At 35.3% G+C, this 16839-nt stretch overlaps 1 protein-coding gene across 1 annotated transcript; it reads right to left on the bottom strand.

Moving 5' to 3' along the window:
- Positions 2846-8736, bottom strand: LOC109722287 (inactive protein kinase SELMODRAFT_444075-like). Its single transcript, XM_020250281.1, has 11 exons — positions 8643-8736; positions 7870-8051; positions 7320-7716; positions 6709-6863; positions 6438-6532; positions 5280-6256; positions 5008-5168; positions 4197-4273; positions 3965-4112; positions 3591-3740; positions 2846-3272 (listed from the first exon to the last, which is right to left on the bottom strand). The coding sequence occupies exons 3-11, from the start codon at positions 7522-7524 to the stop codon at positions 3066-3068; spliced, it is 2175 nt and encodes a 724-aa protein (XP_020105870.1). The 5' UTR covers positions 7525-7716; positions 7870-8051; positions 8643-8736; the 3' UTR covers positions 2846-3065.

Consider the following 16839-nt stretch of genomic DNA (forward strand, 5'->3'; position numbering starts at 1 on the left):
TTTGTTAAATTATGTGCAAAAAAATCTAGATATTTTATTTGTAATTAACAAATATTCATTTTAGTATTTTGTGATTTATTGAATTTTTAATTTGGTATTTTGTGGTTTTAATTTAGTCACTCACGAAAAAAATTAATAAAGGAAATAACGGAAAGAGATAAATAAAATCATAGGATACAAAAATAGTATATTTTAAATTACCGTGGTACTAAAATAAAAAATTGTGAAATTACGGTGGTGTGGTATTTTAAGTTTTTTCTTTAAACAGCTCTTGCTCTTTGTATTATAAACTTATTAGTCGGATCAGACACTGCATATTTGGCATTTTTGGAGGAGTTTCAGTAGCTTGTAATGATTAACGCAGTTTCAAGTTGGTATCCCAAAATCTACGGTACTGCTGTAATTGGAACCAGGAGGATGAAATCAAGTTAAAGTTTAAGCAATTCTTTACAATTAACTCAACCGGTTAAAATTGGGGAAGTTTCTTGCGATTTTTTTTTCATTTTTGATACTCATTGATCTAATTACATTAAGTCTTTGTTTGGTTAGGGGTCAAGGGATGGAATAATCTCTTAACCTCATATTATTTCCAAACACCTCCAAAAATTAGTGGGATTAATTAATCCCACCTCAAATGGGCTATCCCGGGTTAGCTAACCCCACCTAACCCTAACCAAATATTATTTTCTATTCATAATAACCCTCTTTTTTTCTTATCTCATTTACTCCAATTAAACACTATTTTTTACTATTCTGAGCTAACTTTAATCCCCAACCAAATACAAAAATACTCTAATTTCATCTTAATTCTGAATTTAACTCTATTTCTGAAATAATTAATTTTTTTTTACTTCCGAATCGAGCGGTAGCTTAAAAAATAGAAAACGAAAAAGAAAATAGTAGAGTAGGATTGCTAGGCCGGCACCAGGATCAAAACGCATTCAAAGGTTACATCACCCATCAATTCTCATAAATTATTGTTACCCCTNCTGCTGTAATTGGAACCAGGAGGATGAAATCAAGTTAAAGCTTAAGCAATTCTTTACAATTAACTCAACCGGTTAAAATTGGGGAAGTTTCTTGCGATTTTTTTTTCATTTTTGATACTCATTGATCTAATTACATTAAGCTTTTGTTTGTTGGGAGTTAAGGGGTGGAATAACCTCTTAACCCTCATATTATTTCCAAACACTTCTAAAAATATATAGGGTTAGCTAATCCCATCTCAAATGGGTTATTCCGGATTAGCTAATCCTACCTAACCCCAACCAAACACTATTTTCTATTCATAATAACCCACTATTCTTCTTATCCCACCTATTTTAACCAAACACTATTTTTCACTATCGTGGACTAACTCCAACCCCCAACGAAACACAAAAATATTTTAATCCCATCTTAATTCTGAATTTAATCCTATTTCTAGAATAGATAGTTTTTTCAAATAGATAGTTTTTTTTTAATCCTAAATCATACGGTAGCTAAAAAAATAGAAAAGGAAAAAGAAAATAGTAGAGTAGGATTGCTAGGCCGGCACCAGGATCCAAACGCATTCAAAGGTTACATCACCCATCAATTCTCATAAATTATTATTACCNTTAAGCAATTCTTTACAATTAACTCAACCGGTTAAAATTGGGGAAGTTTCTTGCGATTTTTTTTTCATTTTTGATACTCATTGATCTAATTACATTAAGTCTTTGTTTGGTTAGGGGTCAAGGGATGGAATAATCTCTTAACCTCATATTATTTCCAAACACCTCCAAAAATTAGTGGGATTAATTAATCCCACCTCAAATGGGCTATCCCGGGTTAGCTAACCCCACCTAACCCTAACCAAATATTATTTTCTATTCATAATAACCCTCTTTTTTTCTTATCTCATTTACTCCAATTAAACACTATTTTTTACTATTCTGAGCTAACTTTAATCCCCAACCAAATACAAAAATACTCTAATTTCATCTTAATTCTGAATTTAACTCTATTTCTGAAATAATTAATTTTTTTTTACTTCCGAATCGAGCGGTAGCTTAAAAAATAGAAAACGAAAAAGAAAATAGTAGAGTAGGATTGCTAGGCCGGCACCAGGATCAAAACGCATTCAAAGGTTACATCACCCATCAATTCTCATAAATTATTGTTACCCCTCTCTCTCTCTCTCTCTCTCTCTCTCTCTCTATATATATATATATATATATATATCACATGCACACATTTGATATGATGCTCTGATTAGTCGTTTGACATGATGGATCAGAGCCCAACAAGAGTCCTTTTCCCAGGACGGAATCTGTCGTGCTCAGAGAGAAAGTGTCAGTATTTTGACTTGTGCCATCACATCTCCCTCCAGATTAGGCTAGACACGTGTAAGTTCTGAATCTGACATTATTTTGCAAACATAGAAATCATTTAATTTTACTGTCAGGCATCTCACCCTTCTACCCAGGTCAACTGAAAATTACGAATTCGTATGCTGCTTGTGAGTTAGTTTCTACTTTGATTTGACCCAGTGAAGTTTCTGTAAAAAAAAAAATTACTATTTCAATTAAACTTTTTAAATAAATCATAAGTATATGTTTCAATAAAAAAATATCCTCTGCTTTGTTCTCGAATTGTCCAATTAAAGAAGCTGGTGTTAAGTCCTAACAACTGCTTCTCGAATTCAAAAACCTGCTAAGTTTCAGATTAGAAGACTGATGATTTTCTTCTTATCTGTCAGAATCAGATTCTGCTGTTCCCAGTCTCTCCACTATAAGCAATGCGATTGATTTCTTCCATTATTTACAACAGCAAGTGACCGGAGAAATCCCGAGAAGATCTAAACTTTTGATCGAATAAATCATGCACAAAACAGCATTAATCCCTCAATTCATTAACTGCTGAAAACAATAAAATTTCCACTGTACATAAAAGCATTACCGTATAATAGCAAAAGATATTGCAGGGGGAAAAAGCAGCACTAGATAAAAAAGAGGAAATAAGAGACATGACAAAGATGATGAAAGAGTTTGAGAAAAGAGAGGAGAATACACAGTGGATGAGCATTCTATCCAAGATTATGTTTAACATCTTCGCGCGAGGCTCTCCCTCTCTCTATCCCAAGCCGCTCTTAAAGCTTCATAAGAGTGCTTTGAATCTGAGATATTGCTGCTCTCTTTGATCTTCGGCTGATCAGTCAATATTCTCCGACTCCTGTTTCCGTGGTCGTATCGAGGTGTCGAAATGTAGCCAGAATCCATTAACATATCGCCCTCCAATATTCGTAGAACCTATTCAGATAACAGCAAAATTGATATCAGAAAGTTACACAGTAAATAAAACAAATACTTACTGTTTTCAGTTGAAGGATAACATCTATTCTCGTGGATTTTCTTGTTTTTTGGTTATGACTAACATTCACTTTACTACAACATTGACGTTCACAGAAAATTACCACAGACGAATTAAGCGCTCCAGGCAAAAGTAAGTGCAAGTTAAGGGAGGTGTGTTTGAGAAAGAAAAGGTCAATGCATTTTTCTAAAGCTGACTCGTGTGAGATTGTTGTCCAATATGGTGGTAAAATTTGCAAACATTAAAATTAGACTTACCTGAGACATACGAGGCCTCGCATGCGGATCACGTCTAATACACAAAGATGCTGCGTGCAACATGCAATAGACCTCCTCTTCACAGTAGAGGTGTCCCAGACGAGGATCGATGAGCTTATCAATTGCATATTCCTCGAGTAATGGTCGAGCCTGTTACAAGCAAAGAAATTGACAATTAAATTACGGACTTTTTTTTAAGAAAGTGAAGCGTAAAAATTTCACACATTAAGAAAGTGAAGCTTAAAAATTTCACACATTTCTTGACCTACAGGATTGGGCAAGTTCACCAATTCTATCTTTTTGGAAAAAAACAAAAAGCTAAATGCTTTCTTAAGGGATAATCAGAATGATGTCCTGAGATTATGGAAACTTACCCATTCAGTAAGGCATTGCTGACCCTTTGGTCGGTTTATGTCGATGGCTTTGCGTCCCGTGACAAGCTCTACGAGTACCACTCCAAATGAATAGACATCAGCCTTTTCCGTGATTTGCCCACTTTGGGCATATTCAGGTGCCAAATACCTACAGATCAAATTAGCCTTAATTTAGAACTCCTCCATTTCCTCCAACAAGATTTAAAGAAGCATTAGTTTAATTCTGGGTTACCCAAATGTGCCGATCACTCGTGTTTCAACACCCAAGTCTCCATCAGGCTGCCATCTTGCCAATCCGAAATCACCTACCTTTAGAATACCATAATATAAGTCAGAAAGCATGAAAAATCACCATCCAAGCACTTCCTTCTGAAATTATAAAACGAATCCATCCTTTCATTGAAAAATAATTGTGGGAATATAATTGTGTTCAAGACAAATGTGCAGTTATGCGCAAAAATTGATCGTAGGTTATTGTGCGTTTACCATCGCAAATGATAGCCCATAGTTCCTACTCTCTTGACTAAACTTCCGAAGATTATACATACTACTATATGGAACATCTTATTTGCTCTTGGCATTCTATCGACTTTCCAAAGACTCAATAAAACATCCTGCTAATGAGTATAGACACATGGAAAAGCCAAACCATTCACAGTAGTTGTACACATGTCCAAGGGAAACATAGAAGCGTCATCGAGATTACTAGTTACTCAACAGAATCTTTGCAACAGTACAAATCAAATATAACGTAAAATGGAAGAAAAAAATTATAACTGGAATTAGAGATAGGAAGAGTGAGAAAATCAAATGAATGATGCCTTGAGTGATAGAGTACGGAAGGTAGGTAAACCTCCAGGCTAGGCAGAACGGTTTGGACTTATTTCAGCATGGCCGATGGATTTTTATTTTTTAAGATAATCTAAATATTATCATACACCAAATATACAGGTAAACAAACTTAAGAAATTTTAGTTGTAGATATGCCAGAAAAAAATGATGAGTGACAAGAACGCTGTGCCCCAAAAGGAAAAAGGGCGTACCAGTGGTTCAAAATCATGAGTAACAAGAATGTTGTTCGGCCTCATATCACGATGAACAATGCAACCCACTCTACACTCTTCGTGAAGGTATCGCAACCCTCGGGCAGCCCCAACTGCAATCTTTTGCCGTGCAGCCCATTCCAGTGGCTCTCTATTACGTCCTACCAAACATTCAATTATTGTAAAGAGAAATCATCACCACTGTAACAGATTAATTACACTGAAGGGCCAAGAACACTACGAACTAAAAAGTGAAAAAAAAAAAAAGGTACCATAAAGATGAGAATCCAGTGATCCGTTGCAGATGTACTCATAAACCAGCAATCTCCTCTTGTCCTCAACACAAAATCCAATCAGCATTACAACATTGCGATGCTGCGCGCAGCTCAGAACTTCCACTTCCGAGCAGAACTCAAGATCACCCTGGGAACTGGCAAGTTTATGTTGCTTAACTGCGATTGCCTGGCCATCAGGCAAGACCCCCCTATGGACGGAACCGAATCCACCCTCGGCCAAGAAATTGGCTTTCGAGAAGCCATTTGTAGCAAGCTCAAGTTCAGAGTAGGTAAACCACCTCGGAGGTTTTCCAAACACAGGTGCTTTGTGCTGACACACCGAACATAAAGGAGGTGGTCCTGGAGGGGCAGTTCTAGATAAGGAAACTGCCTCCCTAACATTTCCTCTGAAGCTCAAATCCGATCTGCTGCTTATGGTGCCAATATCTGCCCCTGTATCAAGTTTGGTAAATTTCTCAAGAAGTGCTTTTGCCGATGAAGTGCGGGCACATAGAATCCCCGCCATCCAGGGCTGGAACTCTAAGGTTGTCGGAGGGCTTAAACTTTCAGCGTCAGAATCAGAGATATTAGCATCTATATTCAGCACTTCGTCCTTGGCTGCTTGCCCCTCTTTCTTTAAAGATCGGTTAGTTTCAGACACACAAAAAGGTGAAGTCCCCGGATCTGAGCTAGAGACAGAGGATGTCCCGGCTTCCGTACCAGTAAAAGGAGTATCTGTTTCGGGGCTGCTGTTTGGCGTTACAGCTGGCCCCCTAATGGAGTTGCGAGGCTCTCGTATGTCCTTTGTGGCCTTACCCATTTCACCATTTAACTCGGGCACCGAGGGACAAGACAACTGCGACTGTTTCTCGGGAACTAAATTCAACCGAAGAACTTTGGGTTGTGAGCGCTTCATAACTACAATATTGCATCGTAGCTCTTCCATGCATCGCTTTTCTTCGTTCTTCAAATCCCTGTGCACCATTACAACTATACATTCGATCAAGGATTTCAAAGGACAAAAAGAAAGGGGCATAAAATTTAAACATTGGATAAAAAACAAGAAAAAGACTAGTGTGGAAGACGAATAAAGATTTAATATCTTAGGAGAAAAGCCTAGTTTCTCCAAAGAGTTACAGCAGAGGCAAGCCATACTTGTCCAGTACGACCCAGTTTGCTTGAGCTCGCGTGGATTCAGCAGCCACTGATCCAGAAGGTGATCCAGAAACAACCTTTATCTTCACATTTATCTGCAATAAAGTGGAGACATTGTGGACAGCAAGTTAGATAAGATCAGTGCGCAGGACAAAGAACCGACTTTCATAGTGACCTTTATATATATAGAGCTGTTGAAAGACAATGGAATTCTAATTAGATAAGAGAAAATCCAAATAGATCGAGGAAACCAGCAATTTAAAATGTTAACCTTATTTGGATCATAGATATTGTGGAGTTGAAGCATCATTTGCGAACAAGATTCTGTGATATCAGACTTTTGCTCCAGAGTAGTAACAGAGTTTGACTTCTTGTGACCGCTCGCACAGTCCCCTGCAAATCTCGGAAATCCCCATAAATTTCTACCTGAAAAATGAAAATAAAACTATATTAGATCATAATTGCCGCGAAGAACTAGAAAATGTGTCAAAATAGCAGCAACAAGCAGGCAACAAGAGTCAAGAACACTTATGAGTCAGATCAAAGTAATACTAATCTATAATGTCAAGTAATCTACAAGGGAACAGCAAACAATGCAGTCACAGACATGCCATTTGAGTAAAAATCCAAACTTAAGCAAGTAATCAAGCAATTTAAGACCCGAATCCTGCTCCTAAAGTGCATGAACAAAGACAAAGAAAGGGCCTCAAACTGAACAGAGCAACACCACTGCTCATGAGGTATATTCAATGTATATCCAAATGAACCACAAGATCAAATATCAGAGTAGCTGTAGAAAGCCCAACAAAAATTGCTACAAACAAGCAGCCGAAGCACGAACAAAGGCAGGCAACAGTATTCGAGAGGTCGGCGAAACATCACCAGAACTGTGCGGCGGAACCACAACCAGAAGGGTGATACAGTCGCCGGGCTGAACCACATGCGTTAGAGCCCACACGAGCGCCGTCCTCGAGATTTCCTTCGACGCCTTCACCGCGACCACCACCTTCTCCTTCGACGATTCGGCGCCGCCCTTATGCCCCTTCCCCCGCTTCAGCTGCTGCTGCTGCTGTTGCGTAGAACTCATCGCTCCTTCCCAAATCCAAACTCCCCCCACAAAAAAAAAAAAACACCAACTTTGCGAATAGCTCTCTAGCTTTACGACCACACTAGAGTTTCAGAGCAAATGTAGATACAAGCATGATGATTCAGAGCCAAGTGTTGTCGCTAACGCTGTTTATAGCACTCACGGTGGGGTGGAAAAGACCCCTGCTTCAACCTGCACAGAGGAAACAGGCAAAACGCATTTACTCCAACAACCCAATTACAATGACCCTTCTGAATCCTTTCTCCTCCTCTTTTATTAAACCCAATTCTCAATTTGACCTCTAGAGCAGGGGGAAAAAACAAGGGCTCATTTTTTTTTACTTACCTTGATCAAAAGCTTTACTAGTGCCCAATTCTCAAAGGTCGAAGCTTTTTGAGGTGTCGTTGGTTTCCGGGAAGAGGCTCCTCTCTTTATATTATACTTGTGATGAAATGAACACAGGAGGAGGAGCAAACTATGAGATAATAGGAGGGACCGAGCGCACTGTTCTCGTGAATGTACCGGGACTGTTGAAGGAAAACGACAGAGGCGAGAACGGGTCAGCTTCTACAGTAACGAGCTCGTTTTGAAGCACGATAAAAGTTAGCCTAGGGTTTCAGAAAAGAAAAAAAAAAAAACCCTAGAAATATTCGAAACTGGAAGAAGACAACGCCCGAGAGGTCGAAGGAGACGCGCGGTGGAGCAAACCCCCCCCTCCCCTCCCACGGAAGCTTCGATTGATCAAAGCGCAACGATTTGACAATAGAACCCTGGTAATAAAGCTAAAAATCAGGAGATTCTTTGCCAAAGCCGGACCAAAAATTCCTCAAAATTGCTAACCTACCACCCTCGAACACCTTCCCAAAATCGATTTTTTTTCCCCCTCTTTTTCAAAATCTAAAAGTCGAGCTCGGAAAACACAAAATCGCATCCAAATCCGTCTCCAAAACCACCATTTTCGAACCAATCCAAACACCGAACGAAGAACGAAGGAAGCGCGAATTCGAACAGAGTTCAAAACGACGCAGCAACGGCGCTCGATCTCAGGCCCCTCCCCCGGATTCGAAAGCCGTAACCCTAACCCTAATCCCCCCTCAAAAAGGGAACAATCGACGCACCTCCATGAGCACCAACGCGAGCGCAATTAATCCCTCCTCCCTCCTCACCACTCCCCCGAACGAGCGCTATTACTGCGGATCGCCGTCGCACAGCTCGCCATTCGCAAACGCCCCTCCACATCCACTTTATTACGAAAACGCCACCAACGTATTAAATGGCCACCCCCTACTTCCTCTCGGTTAATCGATCCCCACCGTTCGTGCGTTCCACCCCCACATCCTCTGGTCCACGACGCTAATTATTGAGGATCCGGATCACCAGCCGTCCGTATCTCCGGTCGGACGGTCCTGATTTCGTACAGCAGTCGCCATGTCGATGTCGAGAGCTTTATACGGCTCTCATTTTCCAAAAAAAAAAAAAAGAGGTTTATAATTATACGTCTCTATCGGTGATCAGACGGTCCAGATAAGGTACACCTGGCAATTGGCGCCACCCGGTCCACGAAGATGGACCACGGGGAGTGGATTAGGGTGAAAAAGTATGACTTGTCCTTGCACTATCTGACTATCGCGGATCGATCCTGGACCTTTTTTTCAATAATTATTTTTACAGAGAAATTAAAGTTATTTTATGGTACAAAAATATTATTTCATTATTTATATTAAAAAATAATTATTACTTTTTAGTGTAATTGTTGGTTCTTCAGCAGTTGACCAAGAGATCAGAATTAGATCATGTGCTTATAAAAAAGCAAACACTCCCATTTTCCCTATTTTCTTTTTTTTTTTCAAATAGAAAAAATCACGTATTGAAATAAAAATACGTGGATGGGGTTAGGAAATGGGGATAGTACGGGGACTCTTTATACATTTTACCACCGCAGTTAATCACGTCGTCAATAGATGCCCGTATTTGATCGGACGGTCGAAAATTTGGGGTTGGGTACGATACTGGGGGAGGGGGAGGATCACGTGCGAGGTGGGGAGTAGCGGTTACGTTGGACAGGGAGTGGAACAGGCGCTGCGGATCAGAAGATCAGAGTCGTCAGATATATTGGCGGTAAATGGCGTCGTCTCGCTACTACGAGCTCATCAGAGGCTGACACGTACTCGATTGCAATTTGGTACCATTTCATCTCCAAGTGGATTACACTACATAACCATGACAAAGTGGGAAGCGAAACGCATTCGTTACAGCAAGGGGAAACGGCTCTCTCTCTCTCTCCCTTTAGAATAAGGTTAGTATATCTAATGTTAAATTCGAGTTTTTTGTCATTATTTTTTATAAAATTTTTATTTTTAATTATTTATTTTTAGACTACTTGTTTGATATATAAATAATATCAAAAAATTATAAATTTTAATTTTTAAATATTTTTAATAGCATAATTATATTTAACGGAGTTAATCGTCGATACAGAAGTCGTATCATTCAAAATAAATTTACAGCACCAAAATCGTTGTGCTACTAATAGTATAATAGTTTCATTACTTCCGTTATTTGTTTTGATGTAAGTGAAAAACATAATATAACTCAAGTTACGTTAGAGCTCCACTTCACCTACTCTCGACTTCCTCCTCTAAAGTGCCGAACTTGGCTTTCAGTACACTCAGCCTCCTCTAAAAAATTTATTAAACAGTAAAACCTAAACTCTACTTCCTTTATAATGGTTTAGAATTACCTTATTTATAATAAATTAGGATTATCTTTAAATAATAATAAAAAAATTAATTATATAATAGATTAAATTTTATAGTGGTAAATTTACTACTATTTAGGAGATAATAAGATCCACTTACTTACATCAAAACAAACAACGGAACTTAAAAAACTAATTTTACGAGCACCAAGTTACATCAAAACAAACAACAAAAGTGATTGAATTTAACTTTCAGACGGTACAAATTACGTCAAAATAAATAAAAAAAAATTAATCACACTTCAGAGAAATTTAAACACCACTATATTTGACTTACGTTGAATCTACAAATACGTCAATCCATACCCCCCCTTAGATTTTGAGAGGTGGTGAAGTACGACCAGTTTCCCGCGCACATGGCGAGGGTACGTCCGTAATAAGTTGCCAAGCCCGAGGGCTTTTACGAAGCCACTTTTGCATTTTTGAACGGGCTTGGAGGGCGCTGACGGGATCCCACATACTGGGGCCCGCCCGATCACCTCAGTGACAGGAAGGTGTTTTCTTGGACCCGGTCCACCATGGACCAGCAACAATAAAGAAAAAGGGACAACGCCAAGTAGTTCCCTGTTTTGCTCTGTTTTTTTCTTCTTGTTTTTTTTTAACCAACTAACTGATTGAAAAGCCCCACTTTACAATGCTACTGTTTTATATTTATTATACTATAAAATTTATTACTAAATATAACAAAAAATAATATTATTTAATAAATTTTAAGATAGTATTGAAACGTTCTGCTTTACCAATTATATGGATAAAATATATTTCTCTATGATAGGTGATGTATGTTTTTTATTATTTATTTTTACAGTAGATATTTATGAAGAGATAAAAATAAATTATATATAAGCAAAGTAAAAATTTTCAAATTATATGATGACAAAATAAAAATATACTATATATCACAAGAGACTATTTAAAATGTTAACAAAATAAGAAATATAAAGATCTTATCGATGATCTCAAAGTAATGATCGAATCTAATTTGTTTATCTCTTCTACTAAATTGCACCTTATTTATTTATTAAGTTTTGATTTAGTTCGGATTAGTCGATAATATGATAAGTTTTAATTATATGAAGGTGAGTGAAACATTTTTTGTAAGATCTTGCATAGGAAGTTGTATAAAAAATAGTGGTCCATGAACAAATTTATTGTAACATAATTCTAAAGTTTTAATGTGAAACTTTAATTTAATTATTGCATTTAGTTCACAACTAAAAATATATATAAAAAATGAACGGAATATCTCAAAAATGTTGTTTTTATGAGTGATGAATATATTTACAAATTTATATAAAACTCTCAAATCACAGTAAGTATCTATAAAACACTGCATGTAAGAGTGCATGCACATCGATAGCATACAAATTTGCACATTCTGAAAATCGATATTAAAACCCATATTAGCATATAAAAATAAAGTATTCGAAAATTAACTCATATTAAATTTGAAAAATTTTGCTTAAAAATTATGTTATGCTCCGTGGGTGATGTGGCGGACCCGGTGCACCGCACAATTGACTACTACAGTGTGTTNTTTAACGGTGTAAAATAATCCAAATCAGATGAAAATTTTATAGAAATTTTTTTTATTATTTAAAATAAGATCAGTACCTCTAATCTTAAATTCAAGCCTTCTATCATTAATTTTTATGAGATTTTTATTTTCAACCGTTCATTTTTAGACTACTCGTTTGATAGGTAAATGATAACGAAAAATTATGAAATTTAGTTTTCAAATACTTTCAATAGTGTAGATCAAGCCTAACGGAGCCGATCGTCGATTTGGAACTGGCATCATTGAAAACAACTCGGTAGTACGGAGACATCCGTGCTACCGATAATATACCAGCCTAGCTATATATGGATATATATTACGTCTGAATATATCATTATCTCACATTAAAATATAAATTTTACATAATCGATGTTTTACTATTAAAATACCAATATTAAGTATCTTATAATTTACCATAGTCTGATTTTTCCGCTACAATTCACTTTTTATCAATTTAGAGTAACAATATCCAACTAAAAATATGATTATTTAGTTAAACATACGAAGAAAATAATAAATAAACATAATTATTTTACTCGAAATATAACTCACACAAAATTCTAATTGCAACTGATAAATTTAGCAATTCAAACTGTGGAAAAAATTCTTATAATTCTCTAAAGTCTCAACCATAATTGTCAAAAAGAAAAATAGATGATAGTTATATTACATGCCATCTCAATTTATTTATTTATGCCAAATTTAAGCTTGTTCTGAAGTTCCGTTTCCCGCAGCGTTTCCCGGGGGGCCCCGACCAACTTGTTTGAGACGTTTCCGTTTTAGATTTTGAGAGGTGGCGAAGTACGACCAGTTTCCCGCGCACATGGCGAGGGTACGTCCGTAATAAGTTGCCAAGCGCGAGGGCTTTTACGAAGCCACTTTTGCATTTTTGAACGGGCTTGGAGGGCAGTGACGGGATCCCACATGCTGGGGCCCGCCCGATCACCTCAGTGACATGACGGTGTTTTCTTGGACCCGGTCCACCATGGACCAGCAACAATAAAGAAAAGGGGACAACGCCAAGTAGTTCCCTGTTTTGCTCTGTTTTTTTCTTCTTGTTTTTGTTTTTTACCAACTAACTGATTGAAAAGCCCCACTTTACAGTGCTACTGTTTTATATTTATTATACTATAAAATTTATTACTAAATATAACAAAAAATAATATTATTTAATAATTTTTAAGATAGTACAGAAAAGTTCTGCTTTTATCTATGATCGGTGAAGTATGTTTTTTATTATTTATTTTTACAGTAGATATTTATGAAGAGATAAAAATAAATTATATATAAGCAAAGTAAAAATTTTCAAATTATATGGTGACGATATAAAAATATACTATATATCACAAGCGACTATTTAAAATGTTAACAAAATAAGAAATATAAAGATCTTATCGATGATCTTAAAGTAATGATCGAATTTAATTTGTTTATCTCTTCTACTAAATTGTACCTTTTTTATTTATTAAGTTTTGATTTAGTTCGGATTAGTTGATAATATGATAAGTTTTAATTATATGAAGGTTAGTGAAACATTTTTTGTAAGATCTTGCATAGGAAGTTGTATATAAAATAGTAGTCCATGAACAAATTTATTGTAACATAATTCTAAAGTTTTAATGTGAAACTTTAATTTAATTATTGCATTTAGTTCACAACTAAAAATATATATAAAAAATGAACGGAATATCTCAAAAATGTTGTTTTTATGAGTGATGAATATATTTACAAATTTATATAAAACTCTCAAATCACAGTAATTATCTATAAAACTCTGCATGTAAGAGTGCATGCACATCGATAGCATACAAATTTGCACATTCTGAAAATCGATATTAAAACCCATATTAGCATATAAAAATAAAGTATTCGAAAATTAACTCATATTAAATTTGAAAAATTTTGCTTAAAAATTATGTTATGCTCCGTGGGTGATGTGGCGGACCCGGTGCACCGCACAATTGACTACTACAGTGTGTAGTCACAACTCACAACAGGTGGGTCCCAGCCGCCGTTATCTCTTTCGCCGTCAACGTCAACCCATTGAAAAATATAACGGCGGAGGGGACGGCGTTATGGCGCCACTCGCGGATCGTGTCATGGCTCGGAAGGTCCTAAAGCCTATTCATCTCACTGAAACCGAGAGGTTCCACGCACGAGAATTAATTTAAATTAATCAATAAAAAATTAGTATAATTAACANCAATTTAAACATTTTTAATAAAAACTAAAAAAATATTAAAATATTATAAATTATAGAGTAAACTTCAAATACCACTCTGGTTGTTTCGCTCCATTTCATTTTAATAGTCTGTGGTTTAAAGTGTATCAATTTAGTACCCTAGCTATGATTTTATTTTTTTCTTTCGCTAGTTCCCTAGTTAACTTTCGTTAAATCATATACAAAAAATTTCAGACACCCGACCTATAGTTTATCGAATATTTATTTTAGTACACTTTAGTACCCTTTAGTTTTAATCTTATTGTTGATTTAATAAAAAATTAGTGGAGAGGATAAAAAAAAAGAGAAAAATAAAATAGTAAAATATAAAAGTGATACATTTTAAATGATAGAGTATTAAAATAAAAAAAAATATAAAATTACAGTGACGATATTTGAAATTTTTCTACATTGTAACTCGATACCATAAATATACTGGAACGAGAGAAAATATAAAATAAAGGTGGTTGATAGAGACAAGGAGGGACATGCACTAGGCACGTGCCTCGAGCTGTCAATTTTGAAAATTTTGGAAATGGGGGTTGTCTCAACGTGGGATTAGGTGCAACAGTTGCTTGTGAGATGGAAAAATGCTTTTGGCTAATCTCCATGAATAATTTTCAATAAAAATTAATTGCACGTTGACTAAAAATTTAATAATTGATTGTCTAGATGTTAACTTCAAATCCTAGTTACTTTATATTTTTATCTAAATTTAATTTTAAAAAATGAACGAAATAAATAACATTTTGGATAGCACGTGTAGTGCGGCATTTTATGCCGATTGAGTGCTATAAGAGTATATTTTGATGCATATTCATCTTACACAATTATCTTTATTTATATTTACTTACAATGAACATATTATATATATATATATATATATATATATTTTAGAGATAGATAGCACGTTACCCGCTTCGTTTATTTCATTTAGAAATAAATTTAACTAGAAATATGAATCAACTAGGATTCGAACTTGGGTCTCGGATACCAACCACCAAGCCCTTTGCCACTTGCTCTAGGGACGGTCGGTATGAACATATTATATTTAGTTGATGATATATATATATGTTTTGGTTATTATATTTTTATAAGTATAGATCTCTTTTATACTTATAAGTTTTCGACCGTTAGAACGGTCTTTTTAATTATTTTCACTCGGATTATATTATTCAACTAACTACCAACTCAACCCTAAAAAACTATTAGCATTCTAATCGGAAACCACTATTATTAGAATTGCACATTCCTTCATTCAATGGCCAAAAACTTTTTTTTGAGAGATAGGTAGCACACTACCCACTTCATTTATTTCATTTAGAAATAAACTTAGCTGGAAATGTGAATCAGCTAGGATTCGAACTTGGGTCTCGGGTACCAACCACCAAGCCCTTTGCCACTTGCTCTGAAAACGGTCGGTCAATAGCCAAAAACTTATGAGTACAAAGGATTTATACTTATAAGAATACAATAGCCCTATTACATGTATATATATACACGCACAGAGTCTGACTATTATACGTATTATCGATAGCATATCAAGTTTTCTGCTGTTAGATCTACCCTTTGATCATTTTCACCTGTTAGATTATACTATTCAACAAACAACCCACTCAACTCTAGGGGATCACTATCATCCCAACCGTATATCCTTTCATCCAACGCCCGAAAATTCGATAGTACAAAGTGATTGGTACTATCGATAGTATAGTAACATATATATATATATAAAGAACATATTCGAAGTGCCCTATTAAATTAACTCGTCCGGCGCTAATTAAATTAATCACTAGATCAATTAACTAATAATTAGCGAGTAATAATTAATTGATTGATTGATTAATTAAGGGCCCGTTGTTGGGAGTTGGGGGCATGGTGGGGTCCGCGCTGGCATAATATGCTCGTCCAAAGCCTGTTTTTGTCGTATTCGCCACGTAAGCAAACGGGTTTTGGATTCGTACCCGGGATTCGGGTTGAGTTCTTTTATGCGTGCAAAGTGGCTTATTATTACGAGTTCCAAAATAATTAATTAATTAATTAAGTAATTAATTATGTTTATTTGGGTATGTTGCATTACAAGTAATTAGAAAGAATCTTAAAAATAATTGTTCATTTCCTTTTGTGAGTAATATCACGCCACGCGTATTCTAATAAATCAGTTTAGATAGAATTTTTATTATTTAAAATTGACAATTTTTATGAGTCGTTTAGTTAAAAATTTTATGAGATTTCGAAAATATTATATATTTAGATCAATAAGTTTGATAGCAACTTATTAAATTATTTGAATTAGCCTGTTAAAAACTAGTATGTTATTATCAATGAATTAATAATGATTCCTATCAAATATGAACTTAAAAATATCTTCTAATTAATTACAATTTAGTAATTTTTTCATCCAAAAATTTATAATAATTTTATTATTTTGTTAATATTTTTTATAACTATCTGACTTGAGTTGAATATTAACAATTTAAACATTTATAATAAAAAATAAAAAATATTAAAATATTATAAATTATAGAGTAAACTTCAAATATCACTCCTGTTGTTTCGCTTCATTTCATTTGAATAGTCTGTGGTTTAAAGTGTATCAATTTAGTACCCTATGATTTTATTTTTTTCTTTTCGTTAGTTCCCCCGTTAATTTTTCGTTAAATCATATAAAAAAAGCTTCAGATACCCGACCTATAGTTTATCGAATATTCATTTTAGTATACTTTAGTACCCTTTAGTTTTAATTTTATTGTTGATTTAATGAAAAATTAGTGAAAA

This window comes from Ananas comosus, linkage group 16 (genome assembly GCF_001540865.1).
Source record: "Ananas comosus cultivar F153 linkage group 16, ASM154086v1, whole genome shotgun sequence".
NCBI classification, from domain to species: domain Eukaryota; kingdom Viridiplantae; phylum Streptophyta; class Magnoliopsida; order Poales; family Bromeliaceae; genus Ananas; species Ananas comosus.

Coding starts and splice junctions, on each gene's coding strand:
- LOC109722287 (XM_020250281.1), bottom strand. CDS start 7,524: ATGAGTTCTACGCAACAGCAGCAGCAGCAGCTGAAGCGGGGGAAGGGG. Junction 6,864..7,319: donor GGTTCCGCCGCACAGTTCTG/GTGATGTTTCGC, acceptor TTCATTTTTCAG/GTAGAAATTTATGGGGATTT. Junction 4,113..4,196: donor CGAGTGATCGGCACATTTGG/GTAACCCAGAAT, acceptor TTTGATCTGTAG/GTATTTGGCACCTGAATATG.